Source organism: Sparus aurata, chromosome 15 (genome assembly GCF_900880675.1).
Source record: "Sparus aurata chromosome 15, fSpaAur1.1, whole genome shotgun sequence".
Taxonomy (NCBI): domain Eukaryota; kingdom Metazoa; phylum Chordata; class Actinopteri; order Spariformes; family Sparidae; genus Sparus; species Sparus aurata.
The window spans coordinates 21,899,972-21,917,072 of NC_044201.1; the positions used below are offsets into that span (position 1 = coordinate 21,899,972).

At 43.7% G+C, this 17,101-nt stretch overlaps 1 protein-coding gene across 2 annotated transcripts in view; it reads left to right on the plus strand.

Moving 5' to 3' along the window:
• Positions 1-10,211: 10,211 nt before the first annotated feature.
• The window catches only part of grid1a (glutamate receptor, ionotropic, delta 1a), a 244,506-nt gene continuing 237,616 nt past the window's right edge, over positions 10,212-17,101 (plus strand). The window contains exons 1-2 of one of the 2 annotated variants that reach the window (XM_030442462.1): positions 10,212-11,150; positions 12,813-12,968. In XM_030442462.1, the coding sequence (XP_030298322.1) occupies positions 11,072-11,150; positions 12,813-12,968 (235 nt within the window). In that variant the 5' untranslated portion in view covers positions 10,212-11,071. The remainder of the gene's footprint in view (positions 11,151-12,812; positions 12,969-17,101) is intronic. The other variant, XM_030442463.1, reaches the window with a different exon arrangement.

A 17,101-nucleotide genomic window follows, 5' to 3' on the forward strand; every position in this document is an offset into this window, starting at 1 on the left:
GTCAGCATTATGAAGCACTCAGGGGTATGCCACCGAGTAGAAGTCACCCTTTGAAAGCAGTTGTACAATGTCTTTGTCTTTGTCTGGAGGAGCTTTCCTAAGTGACCTTCAGTAGATGGATAGTGTGTTCAGAGCGCATATGGTTGTTGTTATATTTTTGTTTAAGAATAAGACATAAGTGCTAGCTTGGGGTGTCTAGATGCCATCTGAAGAAGGGTTTTCAACCTGGAGCAGAAGATTGGTAGTGACCCTGCTGTCCTGGAGTGAGGAGTTCATGGCATGACTGCAGGATCTGAAAAAAAAAAAAGAGTCTGGGGCGAGATGAGCAACAACAGAGTCCTCAGAATGACAGTGCAGTCAATTGACTCCACCTGGGAGCCAATAGATTGTACTGGATGGAGAGGAGAAAGTGGAGAAAGAAAACACTATGTTGGCTGCAGCTCTCTGGACTGGTCTGTTGGAAGTGTGCTTCTGAAAAGCCTCAGTGTACTGTGGCCCTAACACTTTGCCCTACCCTGGCCCAAGAATCAGGACACCCAACCCCAGAGAGGTGTAGAGGGGTAGGGCTAAGTGGTTGGAGCAAGGGGTGTATTTGGATTGGCTGTCTGTTGGACCAAAAGAGGAAACAGTATAAAATGAATGCAGTGCTACAGTCCACAGAGGGAGGGGGACAGAGTGGATGGATGGGTCACTAAAATGTGGGAGAGGCTGCTCTCAGTCAGTAGTGAAGTTTCTTTAAATCATGAGTACCATCATTCCTTAACATTAACCAAGCCCAGTCAGTGAGGCAGCAGATCAGAAAACACTTTGTGTTGTTCATACAACGCATTTTGTCATTCAATTTGCAGGAATTGTTTGGGTCTCAATTTTGACTCTTCCTTTTTGGGTCAATGTCTCAAGTTCTCCGGCTTGCAGCACTTAATTGCTAGAATACCATTTTCAATCTATCAAGGCCAAAATGTCTCCTTACCTGCCAGCACCCGGTCTAATTCCCTGATGCACATGTTCAGAGAAGACAGAAGATAATTGTATGCAAATGAAAGAAGGACCTATCTCCTCTGGGGAACCCCCTTCATTCTGAGTGACAGCTGCACCAAGTAATGTACGTTTATCTGACTATTCATGACTTTGTCATTACTGTTAAGTCTTAGCAGCGTGTATTTAAAATGATCGAAGGCCTCCCTCAGCGGGATAATATCCTACTCCAATCATGTTTGTGCCACTGAATGGATCACTTGGCACCTTGTCGTCAAATGCACTGTGACAGTTAACGTAATAGGCCCGCAACAGTAGACTATATCATCTGCCAATTAATTAATCCAATAGAGCCTGGCTAGGCCTATTAGATCCCATTCTAATTAATCAGATGCCTCCAATATACTCTGTCACTTACCCCACATTTGAAGGATAATTACCCAAATGGAAGCCAGCAAAAGTGATATCTGCTTTAAAAAAAAAAAAAAAAAGGAAATGAGACATATTCCTGTGTATTTTCAGTGTGGAAGTGACAGATTTAGAAAAATCTTAACCGCGAGTGGTAAACCAGCTGCAGGTGGACGTTTCTACATGGGAACTCTGCTAACTATCAGGATGAGCTTCACAAGTAGCCGAGAAGGAGTCATACATTTGAAGTCACTAAAAGGAAATCCAATTTGGTTTCATATCAGTAACGCTTATTGTGTTAGATTTTGCCATTAGGCCCGAAGCTTTGACTTCTTAAAAGTGTAGTTGGGGCCAAAGGGATGGGAGGAACCCCATCGAGTTAAAAGAAGACCAGGAGCTGAGCTGAATACTAAGACTCTTGTCATCTCTACCTCTTACGCTCAGTGTGAGAGAGGAGGGAAGATCTTTCAAGCACGTCTGTGAAGGTGGCAGTGTGAGGACAAGAAAGGGAAGGAGTGAGAGTGGGACAGCATGAGGGAGAGTGAAGAGGGGGAGAGGGGAAATGATAGAGGTAGACAGACACTTTGTTAGTTCAGTAGATTGGAGCCAACTTTCGAGAGCTTTGAAACCCAACCTTAACTTCACGGTGAGCAAATAAAAAAAAATAAAAGAAATGTCTTGCTGGGAGCTGTGCCATCCTTATGGCATCCCTCCCTCCTACTGTCCTTTAATATCTGTGTCACAATTATTACACATTTATTGTCTTTTTACAAGTCTGTGCAACATCATCCGTCGCACTGTTGTAGATGCAACATAACACAACAGGAGGAGCCTTTCATTGTGCACTAAAGATATAAAGTCGATATGTATTTCTTTCACCCATATGTCAACATGTCGCCTGTGGACTCAATGATTGTCCCTACCGATTGATTAGTTGCCACAGTGCTCTTTCTCGCTCTTCCCTGGGAATTAAAAAAAGAAAGGAAAATGCATCTTTACAGCTCCTGTCTTCAATTTTCATTAGCTGATGGTTCTTGCTGGTCCCTGCAGTGCGCCACTCCACCACGTTCACTCACTGGCACTGACATAAAATAAATATTTCAGAGTGATAACCTCAACAATGATGAAATCTCAACCCTAATGATGTCTTTGTTTGCCCCCCTGTATGTTTGCGAACGAATCTGGACATGACCTCGGACATGACCCAATAAAAACATGTCGATACCTAGATGGCCGGTGTGGTAATCAAAGACTGAGCCGTTAAGACGTTCATTTATCTGGGTATGGGGGCTGGAGCAGGTTGAGTGGTACACCCTGGAGAGGTCAGCGGTTCGTCACAAGGGGCTGACATATAGAGACAAACAACCGTTCACACTTAGCAATTTAAAGCAACCAATTAAAATAACCCGTCTTCTGACTGTGGTTGAGAGAACCCCAGAGAGAACCCACACAGATGCGGGAGAGAACATGCAAAGTCCTCACAGAGAAGCTCCAGTCAGGAATATAACCAAGGACCTTTTCTGGCTCGGGGTTTTATTAATATTTTACATGTTTGGGATATTTTAATATTTATTTTGCCCATTCCAATTCTGTTAGAGTGAAAAGTTCATTAATCTTTATAAGCGTGCTCTCACATTACCGCCCTCTTTTTGGTGCACACCGTGTTTCATTAGATCATTAGCCCTTGTGCATTCAAGACTGTCTCTTTTCCTTGCTTGTTGTCAGCCTGTCTTTTGTTTTTCTTTTTTCATCGTGTGTCTCCTGTGTTCCTGTGTCTAGTCCCTGTGTATTCCTTTTTTTTCCCCCCGTTGCTTAAAGCTTTGTCCTTCTTTATATTTTCTCCTTGTTGCTTTTTTGTTGCCAGCTTTTGTTTGCCTACCTTTTGTGGCTTGCATTGTGGATTTTGGACTTTGGATGGCTTGCCTTTTTGTTTTTTTACCTTCCTGCCTCTGTGTGTCTTGAGTCCCTGTTTTTTTGTGTCGGCATTTTGTTATCGAAATCCATAAACATTCTCTCTTTTGCATAATGGTCGGAAATTTAGAGCTTTCTAAAGCATCCGCAATAAACATCATTCTGAGATGTTTTGTGGATGTAGATAATTGGAATAATGGCTGGTTGCCAGGAAGCAGCAGAGCTTTTGAACATTTCAAACAAAGTCTCTCTGTGTCCCACCACTTTGTGTGTTCTGCGCCTACCTTTGAGAGTCTTCCTTTCATTTTGAATTTAATAATGACTCAGATTGACCTGCTCTTAAAAAAACTCAACACTCACAAGGATTTTGTTGTTGTGCTCACTTGCAAAGCGTGACTCTTTACAGGTAGATTTCTAGTGTGTTCCTGCTAAGTGGCTCCCCTTTAAACAACCTCATCCGCTAATGACTGTCTTGCAGGCACAGCTGGAGTGAAATGTAGCTGACACAGGCATTGGGTTCAATAGCAACCGCTAAGGGCACCCAAAACAAATGGCTGAACAGTCGCTATTAGGCTAATAATGAGGCTGCTTAAACAACAAGTTTGTCTTTCATTATGAATTCATGGGCAGATTTTCCACATTAATACCATAATTCAAGCGATCGAGAGCTCTCGAACTATTGGAAGTGCTGATTGTCTTTGGTTTTGTGGTGAAGCCTTTCTTCAGACAGGTAGGTGAACTTACTGGTGTCCAAACAGATCAGCGTTAACTCTGAATTGTGCGCCACAAAGACAGAAAACACTGACCACATTTGGTGTATGTGCTCTTCTTTTATTTATAATAGGAACAACCACAATGCACTCCCAGTCGGAAATGAAGATCAGACACAAAGGGGAAACTGTGGAAGCTGCAGCGTTTTTTTTTTCTTGTGACTTTCATGAACAGCTTGCTCCAGTCGGCCTCATTCAATACATCCAGCCAGAACAAGCATTTTTTTGCATTTCTCAGACCACAAGTGATCGTATAACCAGCCAGTAATGAAGGATATTTACTGTATATGTTATCAAAACAATTTTTTCACAGTTGTCCCGCTCTATTCCATCCCCACAGAGAACAAGTATATAAACCCAGCCAGCACCCAGCGTCCAAAGATGCTAATGTTTGGACTAAATCAAAGTCCATTTAGGCAATTTTCGCCATTCAGTGGTCAGTTGACATCTTGGCAAAGGCCCCAGGCAGTCATTTCAGCCTAACAAGACTGGACCCCGATCTAGATGAATGGTGAGAGAGCTTTAACTTCCTCTGTGGACATAAAAACTGTAAAGAATCTTCAGTCGAAACTGATAAAAAAGTGCAAAAAAAATATTGCCCCAATATTTAGGTTTAAAACTTTTTTTCTCGACAGGTTATTCTTACATGACGCATGCGCCAACCTGATCGCCAGAATAAATGCTGGCAAAGTAGATTTCTGCAGAACCACGGCTAAAACTTTGTGTCTTTCTGTTGCAAATGTATGTTTCTTTTAGGTTCAAATCTTAAAGTTTTCCTCTTGTCACAGTGCTGTGCCTATAGTCTGGTTAAGTTTAGACACTTGGTTAAGGTTAGGAAAACATCATGGTTTGGCTTAAAATACTAATTTTGGTTGCCACAGAAACAGCTGGAAATGTCTGCAGGTCTCTATAAAAAAAACACCCGCTTTCAACGCAACAAAAGCAGCTAGACATACCCCTAGCTGCCTTTTAAAATATCCAGTGGTGTTGTCCCAACTGTGGTCAGTTGTTTGCCAGCCTTGTTGGCTGTAACAACACCTTTGACACATCTATGGTTTGAAATGTCAATATATAGCCTATGACATGTTGAAATTTGAACCTATCTCTCGTTTGCAGTAATGTTAACTGCTGAAACCTTATGGTGGCGAATTGGATGCTCATGCATTGTGTCACGACTGAAGCGTCCTTTGCGGTTCGATCCAGAGTGAGTTTGATGTCTTGCGTTCGGATAATCTCACCTTCCTTGGTCATCTTGTGCATTATCGATATATCCTCCTCCTCTTCCATGCTTATTCGAGATCTGTCTGCACCTACCCACACCAGATTGGTTGAAACCGAGTGAATTTCAACTTTAGGCTTGCGTCAATGCATTAACATGTTGGGCTGATGTTTCATTTTTTTGGCTGTTATAAAGCAGACGATAGGCTTTTGGTGGGAATGAGCAAGATGTTTGTCTGATTACCACCATTTATGCCATTATGGACTCTTCTATACAGAATGTTCTGTCTCCTCTTTAATGTCTCTGACTCAGTAACATCCATCGTGGTTATCATTTAGCCCAACATAGTTGTGGGAATTTGGGCTATGTTTAGTCTGTCCTTTTCTGTCCTTTTTAGACCAAGATGGACGTCTGTTCTAGTCCAAATATAGCTCAACATGGACCTTTGGTGAAGGATGTTATTATTGAGGGTGACACTGACAACACAGTATTCCTGAAAAGAAATATGGGCGCCACAAAAATACACAACTGTGTGATTTTTCTTAGGTTTTGGTTATTTTGATGGAACTTCTTTGTAAATCATATTGTCTGAAATCATATCATAACAAGCCTGCAATCCATGAGCAAGATTTATACCTTGAGCAATACTTTTTTGTTTTGCATGGCGTGAATAAGTTGGAGTCCAGAGTTTTGTCCCTGCTTGAAAAACTCACAAACCTCTCCTCTGGTAGCCTTTCAAAGTTATTGGCTGGTTGACAGACGTACATTTCCTATTTCTTCACAGTTCCTGCCCGCTGGTATATTTTTCCACACAGATATGTATATATAAAATCATTTATTTATTTATTACTTGGTACATATTTTACCAAGGTCCAGCACGGTGTAATGTTGAAATATCTAATGATGTGGGTAGTCAACAATTCAGTCATTGAAATTCAGAGTCTGTGACTGCGGTTGCGCTTATTCTCCCATAACATGATTAATCTATAATGTTACCTCGGGCTGTGTATTTGGAGGAAGGAGTCTTGCTTATTCACCTCTAGCGCTGCAGACGCTTATTGCCATTCCCTGCACATTTCTGCTTGACATGAATGGATTTCCAACTTGTCTCGAGATCTAACCCTCCTCCAAATTGGTGTATGGTCTTCATATAGCTGCATCCTGTGCCACGTTGGGATGGACAGGGGCCAAGTGGGTGGTGACAGACTTTATTTAACTCATGATATTAAAGTGTCATCTCGTGGAATCCTATTAGGAGTGTGGCAAGCCAACTGCTTTATTAATATGCTGGGGTCCTTTCTCCGGTTGTGGAGCAGTGGGTGCTGCTCTCCTCACTTGTAATGGTGACACATAATGCTACATTATGTATGCCACGCAACGGCTGCGGTAACTGGTCTAATTATGTTGACTTACAGTGCATTTAACTGCATGCTGCTGGCTTTTGTCCACTGCCGTCCACAGATACAGATATGTGAGGCTAGAGGCTAATGAAGGGATTAAACTCACACTTATTCTATGGCACATCATAAGTTATGAAATCACAGCTCCATGTGAGAGACACAGATAGTAATTACAAACTACTGTGTAAGAGTGTCTGTGTTGAAAAAGCTTTCTCCTCAGTCAAAAGCTGATTCATTCAGTGAATACACAATGGCATTACTGGTACTACTAATCAGTAAGATAGAGATCAGCTACACAGCATCCAGGCATCTGTATTACACTGTAAACTGCGACCATTTCACAGGCAGCGGCGCGCACAGCCCCAAGCCATGCATAAGAAACATAATTTAAGATTAAGCAGAGAGATGGGACTCATCAGAGGGAACTGAGGACCCAGAAGGCATAAACGCTATTCTATAGAAACAATTAATCATGCCGTGTCTTGTGCCCGAAGGCTTTTTGGTTAGAAAAGCGCATTGTTTGGAATGAAGGATAAAATGAGTTTATCAAAGAATAGTCCATTAGTAAAAAGGTCACTGTGTACTTATCCATTCACGACTAAAAGCAAAGCTTTTTTTTTTTTAAACTTCCGCATGTGACGTCTCCTCCTCATCTGTATTCACTTTTTGGCCTTGTTCCAAAAAGGAGGAGGAAAAAAAAAGCTCCTGCCTTTCCTTTTCACTTCATTGCTCGTGGCCATAAACATTAATGACTGAGGTTTGTGTGACGATGAAATTCCACCTTCATCGCTGAGAGCGGCCGTCACCTACCCCGCTGATGTCTCGGTTGACGGTTTGCAGCACTTTTTTGAGACTGACTTATGTTGACACCCGTGGAGATGCACGAGGTGAAGCATAGCTGCAGTTGAAGGAACAAAAAACCCTGACAGATGCTTCACATTTAAAAAAAAAAAAAAAAAAGTATTTTGGACCAAAACCAGAGCACAATCATGAAGTCCAAAATGGCCGATTATCTATTGGATAGCTTGCTCTCTATGGAAAGGTATTCCCTCTATCATATCAGATCTACTTACTAATGCATGGAAATCACCTACTCATGGCACCAAACACACAGCGCTTTTCAGTCAGATGTCTTATGAAAACCTTTCTATATGCAGAGAATAAATATTAGAAGACATACATTATTTTGAGACATGCAGGCGTGAAATATGGTAATAGCTAACACAGCAAGAGTTGTAACTTATACATACATATCATTCGTGAACGGAGCCTCGGCTTGATACATCACATCTCACCCGTGAACCAGAAACAAAACTGTCACTTGATGCGATGCACAGTTATGGCTTCAGCGCCTCATCTAGCATATTCTTCGTTTCAGGACGCAAAAATATAATTTTTTTTGGCTGCTTCTCTGCAGCATATATATATATATATATATGTGAGTCAGGTGAAATACATTTCTTTTTTGTCATTCTGGTGCAGATTCTTTGCACAACACGTACGCAATGTCTGACTGTAATCTCATACTGTCCAGTGCAGGAGCTCTGTATTCCCTCTCTGTCTGAAATGCTCCTGTCTCTTTAAGGCCCCTCCTCCCGAATACCCAGTGTCCTCTGATTGGTCGGCTCACACACGACCGAGCTAATACTGCTCGCTGTGTCGCCGGTCAGCTCTGCCATGTTTTCAGCTTCCAGTCACTTTCTACCATGAAAATAGACAGAAAGTACGCATTTGTGATGTCACAAAGATGCGGACTACTGACGAGGCATTCCAGGAACAGTGTTTTCTGTGGGAGAGAGGAGCTTAACATGTTATTCTTTATTTCTTTAATCATTCAACATCTTCTTGCTATCGGACTTTATCATCGCAGCTTTTATGTGTGAGACAGATGAAAAACATTTCCGTTATTCTTTTTGATTTTGCACAAAATGTACTACTTCTCACGGCAGACGAAAAGGGAGAAAAATGTCATATTTGGATCACGTACAGTCATAATAAACAGCAGCAAACTCACAGAATGAAGCCTTTATGAGACCTGTGTGAATTGCCAGTTAAAATGAATAATTTATGATACTTCTGATGAAATCCCAGCAACATATTGCTTCATAGATCAATGAAATTAAGAGATTTATTCCCCCCGCCGGGACGCGATGAATTGTTTATGGCGTTTTGGATGACTGTCGGCTTAAAAACCAGAATCTCAAGGTTAATCCGTTTGTTTAAGTCCCCTTTGGAACGAGTCTAGGGTTGATCTACTGTGTGTTGTGGGAACTGTACTCGGATCAATAACAGCGTATTTTCTCTTTTCGTGCCAAGGCTGTTGCCCCATATGTATTCTGATATGTGGGTCAGCATTTAGCAAACACGCAGACATAAATATCTGCTGTTCCGTTCTTGTGCTCAAATGGTCACAGTCAAAAATCACAGTCTGTTCTCAAAGGCAGTGCATTGTAAGTTTCTTCCAATTCAGCATCTTTGTACGCCTATTATAAATTCATAAAGTCGTTGTGGAAAGCTGAAGACTGTCTGCAGTATCCACAGGTGGCCAGTAGGGGTAGTGTGTGATTTTTACAACAACTTTGGAGGCATGGATGGCGATGAAGAGCAGATCACCACGATACAGAACATGTGAGGCTTGATTTATTCAGTTCTGGCTGTGCAGTGTTCTATTAAGAAATAAAATAATGATTTAAAAAAAAAGGTATTTCCACAATCATGGTCGTCTAAATTATAAAAAGAAAAAGAAACAAACGAAGCAAACAAACACGGAGATGTGTGGCAGACGACGGTGACATGGCTCTTTGCTCTACAGGTGCCTCTCTTCTTTCTTTTTCTTTTTTCCCTCTCTCTCTCGCTCTCTCGTGCAGTTCGGTGAAGGAGCTGTCCGCCCGCCGCCTGGTGCTGAAAGTTTGCGCGCCTCTGACAGACTTAACCAAACAATTAAGAGATATTTCCGTTTTGATTACAGCCACGAGAAATATCCTTTAATTGTAAGATTATGCCCATCTAGAAAAACTCCCGTCTCCTGCACGACTTCTTCTTCTTCTCCTCCTTCTTCTTCATCTTCCTTCTTCTTCTTCGCAGCTGCTGTGGTCTGATTCACACACCCACAAAAATAGAAATAATAAAGCCGTCCTTAATCCCGCGATAAAACAAACAAAAAAAGCAGCAAGGAGGGCGTCAATTTGGCTCAAGCACGAATCGATGGATCGATGAAGTCACGCAGCAGCGATGAGAAAATAACAGAAGAGCGAGGCGTTTGTGTTCGCTCCACCGCTGTAACTCCATCCGGCTTCGGTCAGGCGGTGTGGACTCTGTCACGTTTGTCCCCTCATCCATCAGCCCTCGCCGAGGAGCGCGGTGCGTAAATCCTTCCTCTCCGCCACATCAGCTGCGCTCCGTCGCCTCTCAAAGTGCGCTGGAAAAAAAAAAATAAATAAATAACGCCTCTCTGCAACCCTCTGAACCCCCCCGCCCCCCCGAAACGCCAACTTCTCCGTAAAGTAAAACTGTTTACACCGCCGTCCACTTCCGATCTACGTGTTTGGTTTTTACGCGTGAGCTTAAAGAGTTTGTTTTTTGTTTTGTTTTTTTGTAAATTGATTCAATTTTTTCTTTCTCATTTCTGCTTGGTCTGTCTTCACCTCCAGTCATGTGTTTGGATATCGCCTCTCCGAGCGTCTCTCTCCGGCTAGTCCAAATCATTTCTACCCGGCTTGTCGGGACAGCAGCCGAATCGTGAAGTCTCTGCAGTCACGTGATCGAGACGGGACTGAAGGAGTGTGTGTCTGTGTGTGTGTGTGTGTGAGCGTCTCTCCGTGTGTAGTTAGAGGGGTGTCCCTCCTCCGCAATCTTTTTCTTTTTTTTTTTCTTTATGCTGCTTGCCATGCTTTAGACGCCGGAGCGCAGGGAGAGAGGCGAGAGTGGGAGAGGTAACACCGGGCTCTCTCACAGGGCTACCTGTCTCTTCAGTCTTACCTCTGGTCCCCGTCGGTTCTTCCTCGTCTCTCTTCTCTCTCTTTTTTTAATTTTTAATTTTGTTGTTTAGAGCCCACCTTCCTGCGGTCGACTTGTTTTTTTTTTTTTGTTGGTTTCCAAAAGAGGGAGAGACAGACAGAGAGAGAGAGGTTGGAAGAGAGAGAGAGGGAGCGAGAGAGAGAGAGAGAGAGAGAGGGAGAGAAAAAAAAACTGTGATAATTTCTGCAGGGTTTCATGCGGGTCTGGTGTGCCAGGAGGAGGACCGAGGTTCGGTTTTTGCGCTTGGTTTTTTTGATCATCATCACCTTCTTCTTCTTCTTCTTCTTTTTCCCCCCTCTTTGGGCGCTCCATTTGGACAGTACAGGACAGCCGAGCGGAGCTTGGATGAGCCGCCTCGCCGAAATCCCGAGATGGAGTTGCTGGTGATCTGCCTTTCCCTGTGGATATTGCAATGCAATTCGGCCAAAGCGGACTCAATCATACATATCGGTAAGCAGTCCGATCGGGTCAGCGCGCTGTTTTTTTGGGGAGGGGGGGGATAGACAGGTGCAGAGGCAGAAGCGTGCGGGGATATAAAGCTGAGCCGGAGCATACTGCGTTGATCAGAGGATTTTTTTTTTTTTTTTGGTGGGGGGGAGAGAGGGCGGGATAAATAGTCTATTCAGCTCGCATCCTCTCTTTAAGCAACACTTTGACTCTCGAGATGAAAAGTTGGCGTTTTTCCTGCGCGGCCGTGCCTCTGACCTTTACCCCTCCAGCTATTTATGTCCATATTCATCTCTTTTTTCAATTTTCTTTTTTAATTTTGTGTTTGTGCGGACATTTTTTCTTCACTGCATGCATGTTGGGCTTCACGTCTAGGAAAAAAAAAAACACTGTCGGCCTGCAAATTGCACATTCTGCCACCCCCCCCCCCCCCCCAAAAAAAAAACAAAAAACCAACACACGCATTACAATAAGCAGAAAAAAAAGGGCCCATCTTACTCTTGACGCTTTGGTGAAATTAAAAGCCAAATCGGCCGAGGGCTGAGGGGTTTTCTCTCTCAGGACCAAGCTACCTCTTGTCTGCACCCGACGAGCCTCAACTTTCACCGGAACGTGACTGCAATGTCAATACGGAGACGGAGGGAATGTCAGTGGAGTTTGGTTTTAGAGATGCAAAACGCATAGAGCCTCTTTTGTTCTCAAACTTCAAACCAGAGCTGCGTTGGTTTTTTTTTTTATCCTTCTTCTTCTTCTTTCTTCTTCTTTTCCTTCAAGGCTTGAAACTCATCTGGATGGAGTCTGATCTGAAGCATCGCGTCACATTGCATTTTGTAGTTTTGCACTTACATACATGATCACCCCCCTTCCTTCTATCTCCCTCTCTCTCTCTCTCTCTCACTCTCTCTCTCCACAGACTGAACAATAGCCTCCGTTTGTGCGTCCACTGTCCGGTAGCCACTTAAAATGACTGACGCTGTAATCTCAGATAAAAATATCATTGTCACTGTGAGCAAATTTGGTCTCGGCGCTCCTCCGCCGCCGCCGCTGCTGCTGCTGCTGCCGCCGCCGCTGCTCTCAGTTTACTGCAACAGTCTGGCAAGCAGCAGGTGCTCAGTCACTGGCTTAATACAGAGGTGGGACTCCATCCAGATAATATTGGCTGATGCGCTGCTTTACGTTCGGGTACCCCAATTATACTTCTCATTTCCTGAAACCCTTCCCCGTGATATATGCGCGTCTACCCAAAGCAGCTGATGCCATTTTGATAAACAGGGGGAGGGAGGGAGGGAGGGGATGGAGAGTGTGAAGCTTCAGCATACCTCCCACACCAGGCCTATAATGCTTATTAGGGAAGGGTGCCACCGATCTTGTAGTGGACGTGACAGCCGTTTATTTTCCTAAGTTTGGCCACTTTACGCATCGAATCATATGGGGGCGCTGTCCATGGTGCTGAAATCCAGGCAGGGCGCGCTGGGACGCACATGTTGTACAACTTCCAGCCTGAATAAAGCACAAACGAGACGAATTCCACACATTACGGTTGAATAACGCCACACTTAAGCAGGTTTTGGACGATAAAATAAGAACGAAAATGATCAAGTCTGTAACAGTAAAAGGTATTCACCTCCACCGCTCATATAACCTGTCACTGCTTTTCTTCAACAGGTGCCATATTTGAGGAAAACGCAGTGAGAGATGACGAGATTTTCCAGCTTGCCATCTCAGACCTGAGTCTGAACGACGACATTCTGCAGAGCGAGAAAATCACCCACTCTGTGAAACTCATCGAGCCCAACAACCCCTTCCAGGCAGTGCAGGAAGGTAAGATTGCCCCTGGTTTTTTTATGTGATTATGTCAGGAAAGGTGGTCTTTACCTCGCTGGCCGCTGAGAAGGGGGAAGAGGAGGCATGAGCTGATCGTCATTTGACATGTTGATCAGTCAGAGTGGTGTGGCTGGGGCGAGGGGTTGTCGGTGGTGATGATCCATGTGTCTCTGGATGTGTTGTGTGTGTGTGTGTGTGTGTGTGTGTGTGTGTAAGAGAGAGAGAGGTGTGTGTATGTGCCGAAGCAAGGTGTCTTCTGTGGTTAAAAAGCTAGGTGGAAGCATTGAGTTAGAGCCTGGCAGCTGAAGATAAACCTCACGTGGAATGAGAGATATTTTTGAAGATGATCAAGTGTAATTCCCGACACCAAATACTCCACTACTGAAAGAAATTGCAGGGAGAGAAAAAAAATAAAAATAAATTCTGGCTTTTATGTCTCGTTGAAGGATGAGCGCTGCGATGCTCCTCATGCACATTGATCAACCTTCAGCTTCTGCCTTTTTAAATGTATTTGTCCGCCTCATTTGGGCTGCCGATGAGTGCCCAGGATGCGCACGCGCGCACGCACACACACACACACACACACACACACACACACACACACACACACACACACACACACACACCTCCACCAAAATGGACCGGAAATTAGCGATTAAACTATTTTAGTCAAGGTTATCGCTCTCAGTCACTGAGAGATGGTCCCATACAGTGTTGACTGCAAAAGTGATTAAAAATTCTTCCGCTAAAATGAATCATTAAGACTTTAATAGTTTCCCAGGGACCTTCAAAGGCTGTTTATGTCCCCTGCACTATGTTACCAGACTGTACTTCTGTCCCCAGTTGTACAAAGGCCTTGATGACTCATTGCTATTCATAGTGCCCCTGACAGGCACAGAGCGATGGTAACGTTTCCTGCCGTCTTTTCTATAATTAGGCCTTCTCGTTTAGGTCCGCGACAGTGTTCTCGGATATCGAGTGGTCTATCTTGCGACGCTTTTTGTAAACTTAAGTCCCAACGAGGCTCACGTGACCGGCGGAGTAGACGGTTCCTGTTCTTTGCTGCAGAGATGAGATTAAACAAAAAATGCATTCCACACCATCATGTGTGACTTGGCTCATGATTCAGTCGCCGCTGCTCGAGGTACAAAAAAATTTAGTAATTAAACAGACATGCCAGCAAAACGTTTGGCACTCATGCGGCAGTCTGATTAGTTCTTCAGTGTAGTCGAACATGGGGTGTTTTAATGGGCCCCTGCTTAAGAACTCATAAGTATTTGAAGGATGTTTTCTTCTGACAGTCGTCTAGATAGTGTTAGAGCACTGCTTTAAGGGTAACTCCGCCAGTTTCACTCACAAAACAGTAGTATAAAGCCTTCTATGGCTCCAGAGGACGATGCTTGTAATCTGATAAACTGCCTCCAGGTACGTCACACAGTGGTGAAGTTGCATTGTGTGCGATGTTGGCACCATGTAGAATAAACAAAGCGACATCTGTGGTTCTGCTACATCGATTTTGATCATTTAAGCAGGTTTAACTTATAATTAGACAAAGCCCTTCTGTGACTTAAAGGGTAATAGCACCAATTTTCCACATTGAGGTGTGTTTACTGGTCTTGGGGATTATTCAATTCAATTCAAAGAACTTTATTTTTCCGTTAGGAACTTCATTTGTAAAAAGCGTCAGTGCAGTGCAAATTTTAGACAAGATGAATAAGCAAATAAATACATACAGGTGAATATAAATGTTAAAGGAAAAAAAAAAAAAAAATTACAGCAGTAGTATAAAGCCTTCTGTGGCTCCAGAGGAAGATGATTGTAATCTGATAAACTGCCTCCAGTGAGTCAGTCAGTCAGTGGCTCAGTTGCATTGTGGGTAATGTATGCACCATGTTCTGAGAAGAAAGACGAATTGTGAGGAATAATAACGGCGATATTGATCATCTGTATTTAAACTGTCCAAACGTGTCATAGGACTGCACTGATGGACCAGTGGACTTTTTCAAAATCCGCTGCCTACAGAGCCTGTTTTAAACATTACTCTCAGCTTTTCTCCTCTGATTCGAGTGCTTTTTGGTAGCCTTGATTGGGCTGATTACTGTTTACTGTTTCCGCTCCTGATGATAAAATATTTGCAGCAATGGTTATCTAGGGGCCACTCAGTTTCTGGAGGGAGTGAAGGGGATAATGTGCAGCTGATGACACAGGGAATCGATGGGTGGCCCCCCGGATTCTTGCACCAGATGCAAGGCGAGCATGGGTGGGTGATGAGTGACAAGCAGGATGAGTCGACCTTTTGCTTTGCTCTTTTGTTTGCTGCCATCCCACTGTGAGTGGCAGTCAGGACCTCTCCATCGCAAGGCAAAGAAGGAGGAGAGGGGGGAGAGAGAGGAGAAGGAGAGGAGGAAATGAGGAGGGCGGTGAGGGCAATGAGGATGAGATGATAGAGGTGGAGAATGTAGAAAAACAGGAGGGAAGGTGAGAAGAGCAATGAGGATAAGAATAACCATGAGTACCAGTGATGGTGAAGGGTGGGGAAGAGAATTATGATCAAGACCTGAATAAACATGAGTGGACGAAAAGAGGAGCGGGAGAAGAGGGAAGATAGGAGTGAGGCGATGAGGGAAATTTGCCAGCGCAGTGAGAGAGGAGTAGTTGCAGCGTCATGTTTGTCCTTATTTGGCTTCCTTTGTCCTTGCACTGGTGCAACGTATATAAACAAGGGTGTCACACGGACACCATGCGCACAGATACACTCAACTATTCAGTCGTTTAGAGATGACAGCTCGAGGCTGGCTGGATATTATACCGCCTGACCACACTACCGGCAGATGCCGTCCCTATTTATAGGCTGGAGCAACTGGAGAGAATGAGCAGAACGATTTCAACACCGGGAGAGAAAACTCAGAGGGCGGTCTTGTCTTTTTGCATACTTGAGGGGTTTTACATGCCATCAGCTTGCTGCGCTGTCACAGAAAGACAAGCAAACACGTGATCGGTGAAACAGTCCCATATATCGACGACATTCCGCCTTACGTTCCTGTACCTTATAGAGACGGAGATAAGGTAATGGCAATAATTATACACAGTTCTCAGGGAGGGGAGGACCTCACTTACCTAGTGTCAGTGTGTCATCACTCAGAAGAGCTGGAGTATGCCTCAGAAGGATGTGAAAGTTCAGCGCACGACCACATCGTGTTCAGTTTGGAGCTCAATCTCTCAAGAGTATGATATATCCGGTGAATGGTATAACCGAATCTGACAATGGCAAGTGTTAGAATAAGAGGAATGTGGTCTCTCACCCATCTTGAGACTTGCACTTCAGAGCTTGATTCAAAAGTAGAAGTTTGTCCTCCAGGCCAGAGAAGGATACAGCGGAAACAAAACTTTCATGACCCTTTCTGTTCTGCATTTCACTCGAAGGAAGTGACAGAAAGGGGCACAGCAAAGCTTCCACCTTCTTGTGTGATTATGTAAATCCGAACCTATGCATATTTTAAGAAACGTTTTGCCTGTTAGGTGTGCTCAGAGGACATGAACAATCCATTTTAAAGGGTTGGGAACCGTACAGTGTAGAGTTTGTGCAACATTTTGGATTTGTCCTGCCATCAGAGATACGCAAACGCGCCGCGAGACAGACAGCCGCACTGCCAGTTTACCAGTCCAGCTGCAGGTGCTCAAAATACGGTTACAATGCTAACATTAAGATGTTTGCAGGTTTAGGTTTTACCATAGTCACAAATCTTAGTTTGGCGTGTTAGCGTGCTAAAGTTGGTACTACTTTAGCACTAAATACAAAGTATGACTGTGACATGATGGTGTCATCGTCCTGGGTATCAGTTCGGTTGATTTTCATGCTTTAAGTTGAAAGTTTATCCTGTGTCAGGTTTTATTTTTGAATTCCTGTCTTTGTTTTTTCCTGCCCCTTTTTGTTCATTAGCCCTTGTTTTTAAGTCTGTGTTTTTCCGTCGTTCCATTGTTGGTTCGTCTGGTTTTCCTGTGTCTCCTGCATTCCTGGGTCCGTTCCAGATATGTTCCCCATGGCTTTATGCTTTGTCCTCCGCCTCTCTATTACTGTTTAGCTTTCTGGCTTTCTTGTCGCCTGGTCTTTTTTTAAATTGCATTTTGGA